A 6,752-nucleotide genomic window follows, 5' to 3' on the forward strand; every position below is an offset into this window, starting at 1 on the left:
TCTGAATAAATTTATCATTTGCACAAATGTATTTTTCGAAACTTCGAAGCTTCGAAGCTTCGAAAGAATTCGAAGATTTTAATGTCGAAGTCTTCGAAACAAATCACCAGCCCTAATTAGAACCTTCATATTTTACATATAACTGAACATATACCTTATTTCCGCACTTTTCTGATTATTGCCAATAAGATAGTCTGATATATTCGAACGTTTAACTTTTCTTGCTTCTTCATTGATTATAGGATTGCTCAAAAAATTGTTCAGTGCTCCGTTGATGTACGGTAACGACTAGTAAATGACACGAAACTTTTATTAAGATGTCTCTTGTATTAAATTTTTTAGATAACATTTTTCTTTTTTCGCAAATATTTTTATTAAACACGTGCGTAACTTTACTCACAGATGTATGATCTATCGAGAGAAGGACGAGCAAGGTAGACATGAGCAATGAAGATATTTTGGACGCTCTGGCTTGTGCTAGTCGATGTAACGACAAGTTCATTAAAAGTGCGGTAGCGTATTCGAGCCTGTATAAACTTATGACGCGACATTGATCGTGTAGGTGATTGATCAACCATTCCAGTAGACCGCTCTCTATCATATATATCCGTTGCTGCCTACGTAAAGATAGTTTTTGTAACATCGCCATCATCATGTCACAAGCGAAAGGATCCACTCCGTCAGCGTAATTATTGTCGAGACAAGCAAAGGCCTGAAATACCGAGAATCGTAATTTCAATTAACGTCATTCAATCTCACAATCATTATTCAATTTTATGTATACGTAGTAATTTATGATATAATATTTGTGTCTTGACTAATTTTTTGCCTGATTTTGATATTCTAAGTAATTGCAAGAACAGCATGATTACACTGTTAATTTACGTAAAAAAACCGTACCACATTTATGACAATGGAGCCGACCGATAAGTAGTCTCTTCCGCATCTGAAGGATGCCAAGGTGTTTAGCAATCGTGCAGTGAATTGTTGCAAAAGATGCCTGGCGTAAGCTTCTCCCGCTGTCAGCAGACACGGTAGAATCGACTTGCCGTTGTCGTTAGCAATTTGTCCGTGAAGCCCCAACAAATCGCGACTTATATATTCGTGCAGGACCTCGTCCTGTTCTGTCGATTGCACGAGCGTTATTTTCTAAAAATACGAATGAAGTTTTTTCAAAGGTGTCCGATATCATCGCTCTTGTAAAACTATTGATCTTCGTACCCAACGCAATGCTTGTAGCAGCAACAACTTTGTCTTAACGTCCCCATTAATTAGATGTAACTTGATCTTTTTGTAATCCAATAATTTCGGAGGTACCGGTACTGTTGCGACATCAAGTTTAGGCAGTGAAATTGCTTTCACGTCAATACGATCGAGTTGCAACAAGGACGGCTATTGGAAAAACGGCCATACATTAAAAATGAAAAGTTTATAGAAGAATACGTCATGAACGCTTTCTTTCGCTTTCTTTCACTTACATACGAAGTCTCTCTTATATTTTGGTTAAACAAATCTGGAAATATCTTCATGCAAATCTCGAGTGTCCGTTGCACGTCAACGTCTCGCCCTTTCACCGAATTCTCCAATGCCACCGTTAATTCCCCGGCAACGTCTATCAGTTTATGATAATCCGCGTGCAACTTGTGAAATCTCACTTTTAGCTTCTCATAATTTGTATGCATACTGCATAAATGAGACTTGGTTAATGCTAATTCACGATTATATTGAATTAATCTCTTATCTGACTTGTGCATCTTCAACAAACTGTTAACGCTCTCCCCGGGATTCATTATATCTTCTCGCAAATTATTGACTGAATTATTGATAGTAATTTGATTTCCAGTAATGTGCGTTTGTGTGCTTCTGTAAATGATAATATATGAAAACAAAAATAGATTTGCTAATCTTTTTACTAAAATATCGGAGAAAAGAAATTTTACTTCGATTTCAGACATGTTTGATTAGAAAAACTATATTGGTCCTCATCGATGTGATCTAGAAATATGGGTATATCTCTATCGTTCGGCACAATCGGCATGTTATGCTTTGTAGTTTTGTTATTTTGTGTATCCGATTCCGCAGTTCTTGTTCTTGTTGCTGACATGGTAATTGTATGAACTTGTTCTAAAGTCTGCGCTTTATTGGCATTTACATTGTCTAAATTGATCAAATCCTACAAATTTCGTGTTATTTATAATTTTTATGCAATCTGTTTTTGTATTATCGCATGTAAATGCAGAATTCAAGTTTGCTTACTTGTTTGTGACGTGTTATAAACGAATCTAAATTTTTGGATAGCTCATCCAACCAATGCTGGTCTAACATTTCGGAGAAAAGAGTATTTGCATAAATATCTTCAATAAACGGTAACGCATAAAACGGTTGTAATTCTGAATCATGTTCTAACTCCTTGCCATCCCCACTCAAATAATCTTGTAATTGTTTCATGCTGTCATTTATATATTTTTCGATTTCAGTGGCATTGCTCTGTTTGTTATTAATAATATTCTTAGACTAATTATTTTTGAAGTATTTATATAATACAGTATTCAATATAATTAAGTATTTATTCTTTTGATTTATCAAATTTAAATATTTGATATTAAATATAAATAATATTAATAAGAGTATATTTAAGAAAGCCAAAAACACAGAAGATAATTTTTGTTACATTAATCCTTTAAAAAAAATTCGAATTACCTCCTTGTTTTTTTCCAAAAGAAGATTGTTTTCTATTGAAGGCAATCTCAGTGTACTTGTTTCTGATGTTAGATCTAATCCACAATAAGAATTAAAATTGTTATGTAAAACGCATAAAATTACGTATGTATAATAATATATTATCTTTTTTACCATGTTCTTTATATCGATCGGCATGTAATTTACGTTTAGGTAATACAGCAAAGTGTACGTGTAAATAAAACGTTAACTTTTTGTATTCTTCACATTGTTTAATACTATCAGAGAATGAATCATTCCACAACTAAAAAAAAAAAAGAAATATAGCCCAATGTAATCATTATAGGTATTCAATGCTGATACAAGTCTAACTCTTTACTTGGAAAAACGTTGAATAATCTCCGGTATTGTAGCATAGCATTAGTTGAACATAAGGATCTGTAACTTCTTCTAATTTACATTCCAAATTTTGTAAGCCCATTTTTGAAGCTTCTTGCATCAAAGCTTCAGCAGTACTTTCAAAATTATGATCCAAAAGAAACTGCGAACCATTTTTTTTAGTATAAATTAAAAAAAATATATACAGATCAGTTTAAATATAATATTAAAGCTGTTGGATTAAATGTTAAATATCATTAATTATACCTGATGGATTACTTTGATGTTCTTATCAGCCATTTGATTCTTCATGAACACAACTCAGTACGTACCTTGTTCTGCCTAGAAGTATCGTCATTATATAAAGAATTAAATCATTGTGGAACTGAAATTTACAATTAAATTAAATTGTAAATAGCTTTAATGTGTGTATTTTACGTAAAGCAACTTAAAACAATCCATTTAATTAATACAAAAAAAATGATGATACTTAAATCGTCATTTAATTGATAGTTTAGTTTGCTTACTCCACTGATATTCGGTTACCGCAGTTCAATGTATTCCGGCGCACGTAACTCGGCAGGTATTCTTCTGACAAACTCATGCCGCGACGAGTGTGTCAGTTTTTAGGTTCACATTAATCGATTTTATGCAAATACGCTATTGATCAGCATACAGCATTTGGAGAAACCAGCAGCAACGTGTACTCCGCGATTGCCGCAGCGGAGCTCCAATTTTCACGATTAAAATTCGCGCTTGTTAAAAGACGTAGATCGGAGCCCATTGGGGTCACGAGCGATTTTCGCATCGCGTATCACGTTCCGACATCCGCGTAACGGAGTTAGTAATTTGTTGCCATCGCCATGTGATCCGCGGAAGAAAACAAACGTTTGACGTTTTACGGCTGCGTACACGACCGAGAAGGAGGTTTCTGCTGAGCTAAACTGTGTCTCGTCAATCCCCTCGCACGCACGCGCACGTGTGCACGCGGTCCTCGAGTCTCGACTGTCACAGCTGTTTACATTATCGTTCATCGACATTTATCGATCCGCGATATTTTGCATTCCAGGGAAATACGGCATGAAATGCGGCTTGTGCATCATTGCAATTTAAGAGAATTATAAAAATGACCGAGGAACAGGATTCCCTGCTGCACAACGCTATCGTTTCAGAGGTTTTCTGTCATTAATTATCTCGGTACATTTAACTCGGAGGTTATATTTTATTAAGAATCCGCTTTTGCAAATCGCAGATACCCGGCACTGCGTGTTACATACCGAATTTTATTACCGAGGAGGAAGAGAGGCAGATTATAAAGCGCGTAAATAGCGTACCGCAACCAAAATGGACGCAATTGAGCCACCGTAGATTGCAGAATTGGGGCGGTATACCGCATCCCAAGGGGATGATAGCGGAAGAGATTCCTGATGTAGGTAGCCAGAATGTGAAACGTCTTATTTTTAGAATTGATTTAAAACTGGAGCTCCTCCAGTGTTACAAGTACTTTATATTATTTACAACAGTTATTTGTAAATGAGAGCATTAAACATTGACTCCAATATTTTAGTGGCTTCAGAGATATATTGATAAAGTGACAGCTTTGAATGCCTTTGAAAAAGGAGTGTTGCCTAATCACGTTTTGATTAACGAATATTTATCTGGACAAGGAATAATGGTACGTCAGAGATGAAAGACGGTGATATGTTTTACTGGTTTTTTTTTCTCCATTGTAAAGTATAAATTACATCTATCTACGTAAGAATAGAAAAAAATGCGAAAGTATATACACGTTATAGTATCGCACATACTGAATAGTAACGCAGTGTCTTCACCAGGCACACTCGGATGGTCCACTTTTTTATCCTGTTGTAACTACCGTCAGCTGTGGTTCTCATACACTCCTTGACTTTTACAAACGGCTGGAAACGACAGAGGTAGACACTGCAATATATAATAAAGAAGATTGCTATATAAAAACGCTACTATAATAATACTGTAACGCAACGTATATGTATTATTTCTACAGCAACAACAACCCAAGTTAGAATTCAGTTTGCTACTAGAACGCAGAAGTCTGTTGGTCCTACAGAAGGACTTGTACCACAATTACTTGCATTCCATAGCAGAAAGAGAGACAGATGGCATATCGGGATCTTCAATAAAAAATCTACATATGTGTGAAGAAAAGTTTACAGAGGGGGAAGTAATAAAGCGTGACACTAGACTGTCCTTAACTATTAGACACGTGCCGAAAACTAGCAAATTGAAATTGAAAATTTTTTGATACGTATTATTGAAATTTGGAAGACATACTACAATAAATAGTGAAACACAGAATGTTGCCGTGCCTCACCTTTTACGATCGTTGTCCGTTCTAATCCATGAAGTACTTGACATTCGCTTTACGATGAATTGTCACACGCTATTTGCACATCACTGCTGTTCCCTGTGACATTCTCAAGGCTCACGTCCATCGCTTCCTCATCACCCTCGTCCAACATACCTTGCAGAGAGTGTATGGAGGATATTAGAACGTGGAATTGCTTGCGACGCATTTCTAACTTGTGCTCCAGCTGTTCCGATTTCTCCTGAAATATCATGATTTTCAGACAAAACCAATTTTTTTTTATAACTATTCCAAACAGGAAAGGTTACATTGCGTGTCAACGTACCTTTAAAGCGCCCAATTCTTGTTGCAGCGTATCGAGCTTGATGTGTGTGTCCAATCGGTCCGGCTGTTCATTAATGACTTTGGCCAGTACATCGTACTCTATTCTATTTTTCCTCACACGTTTGGCATCCTGCAGCTCCGCCTTAGTTTTCTCTATGTCCTCCTTGGCCTTCTCTATTTGCACCTCGATCTCCTTCGACAGCTGCTCATAGCTCTTCAACTCTTCTCGACTCATGTTCGAGACCAGTCGGGATTTCTTCTGTGCAAACTCGCATTGCGCCAATTGCGACAGCATCCTTTCGTGCAGGGTGTTGTCCACGTCGGAACTGTTGATCCATTTTATGAACGATTTCAATAGCATATTGATCCTACGATCGTCTCCTGTCCCATCACCGTCTATGAGCAGACGCCGGCGTATTACTTCTTCTGCAAATGAAAAATTTATACGTATCATTATGTATCACGCCGGCATAATATACATTTTATGGGAGAAATGCATAAAACCTTTTATTGCTCGAGTTGCTTATAATTATTCTGATAAAAAAATGCTACTTACCGTCAGACATTGTTAGATGTGTATTGTGTTATGTGTATTGATGTACTTGTAACCAAGAAAGTAAATTTTGATATGTTTAAAAGATTACACAAAGAGAAGACACAGGCGACACAGCTGCCGAACGTGGTTATGTTTTAAATGGAGCTCGTTTACTGGCGCCTCTATGTGTACATACAGTCAACAGCAATGAATCGCTGGGTCACATAGCTGGTGAACTTACCGACGTGTCTGACTTGTTAGGCACGCGTATCTGACTAGTCAGTAAGTCGGTAAGTTCATACACTCGCTCACTAAAAGGTTGCGACACTTTCTTTTTTATAGGTTTCAAAACGCATTAATATTTTGCAAATGCGGACCACGATTGGTGTTATACTGTTTTTAAACTAAAGATAGTACATCGTGGTTTGCATTTGCAAAATATTAATTATCTATAAAATATATATTACGTATATTAAATATAAATTAGAA

The 6,752-nt window shown here is 36.3% G+C and overlaps 3 protein-coding genes across 7 annotated transcripts in view; 1 reads left to right on the plus strand and 2 right to left on the minus strand.

Annotated features, from left to right (window-relative positions):
* The window catches only part of LOC105459263 (lisH domain-containing protein ARMC9-like), a 6,112-nt gene extending 2,435 nt beyond the window's left edge, over positions 1-3,677 (minus strand). For 2 of the 5 annotated variants that reach the window (XM_011705144.1, XM_011705142.1), the window contains exons 1-12: positions 3,585-3,677; positions 3,325-3,442; positions 3,059-3,220; positions 2,854-2,983; positions 2,701-2,774; positions 2,257-2,487; positions 1,941-2,173; positions 1,479-1,863; positions 1,222-1,392; positions 901-1,149; positions 401-712; positions 155-288 (exon numbers count right to left, since the gene is read on the minus strand). In XM_011705144.1, the coding sequence (XP_011703446.1) occupies positions 155-288; positions 401-712; positions 901-1,149; positions 1,222-1,392; positions 1,479-1,863; positions 1,941-2,173; positions 2,257-2,487; positions 2,701-2,774; positions 2,854-2,983; positions 3,059-3,220; positions 3,325-3,369 (2,126 nt within the window). In that variant the 5' untranslated portion in view covers positions 3,370-3,442; positions 3,585-3,677. Of the gene's footprint in view, positions 1-154; positions 289-400; positions 713-900; positions 1,150-1,221; positions 1,393-1,478; positions 1,864-1,940; positions 2,174-2,256; positions 2,488-2,700; positions 2,775-2,853; positions 2,984-3,058; positions 3,221-3,324; positions 3,443-3,584 lie in introns of those variants that run through there. The other 3 variants (XM_011705143.1, XM_011705145.1, XM_011705146.1) reach the window with 3 other exon arrangements.
* LOC105459262 (alpha-ketoglutarate-dependent dioxygenase alkB homolog 6) lies at positions 3,614-5,394 on the plus strand. Its single transcript, XM_011705141.1, has 5 exons — positions 3,614-4,231; positions 4,310-4,486; positions 4,625-4,732; positions 4,893-4,991; positions 5,084-5,394. The coding sequence occupies exons 1-5, from the start codon at positions 4,184-4,186 to the stop codon at positions 5,339-5,341; spliced, it is 690 nt and encodes a 229-aa protein (XP_011703443.1). The 5' UTR covers positions 3,614-4,183; the 3' UTR covers positions 5,342-5,394.
* On the minus strand, positions 4,758-6,454 carry LOC105459261 (THO complex subunit 7 homolog). Its single transcript, XM_011705140.1, has 4 exons — positions 6,285-6,454; positions 5,730-6,154; positions 5,411-5,645; positions 4,758-4,998 (listed from the first exon to the last, which is right to left on the minus strand). The coding sequence occupies exons 1-3, from the start codon at positions 6,292-6,294 to the stop codon at positions 5,460-5,462; spliced, it is 621 nt and encodes a 206-aa protein (XP_011703442.1). The 5' UTR covers positions 6,295-6,454; the 3' UTR covers positions 4,758-4,998; positions 5,411-5,459.
* Between the last annotated feature and the right edge of the window lie 298 nt (positions 6,455-6,752).

This window comes from Wasmannia auropunctata, unplaced genomic scaffold (genome assembly GCF_000956235.1).
Source record: "Wasmannia auropunctata unplaced genomic scaffold, wasmannia.A_1.0 LD334199.1, whole genome shotgun sequence".
NCBI lineage: Eukaryota > Metazoa > Arthropoda > Insecta > Hymenoptera > Formicidae > Wasmannia > Wasmannia auropunctata.

Bases quoted from the DNA above. Each gene is read 5' to 3' on its own strand.
- LOC105459262 (XM_011705141.1), top strand. From the start codon at position 4,184: ATGACCGAGGAACAGGATTCCCTGCTGCACAACGCTATCGTTTCAGAG. The intron at 4,487-4,624 runs GTAGGTAGCCAG...CCAATATTTTAG, and splicing joins TAGCGGAAGAGATTCCTGAT to TGGCTTCAGAGATATATTGA. The intron at 4,733-4,892 runs GTACGTCAGAGA...TGTCTTCACCAG, and splicing joins TATCTGGACAAGGAATAATG to GCACACTCGGATGGTCCACT.
- LOC105459261 (XM_011705140.1), bottom strand. The intron at 5,646-5,729 runs GTACGTTGACAC...ATGATATTTCAG, and splicing joins AAGAATTGGGCGCTTTAAAG to GAGAAATCGGAACAGCTGGA.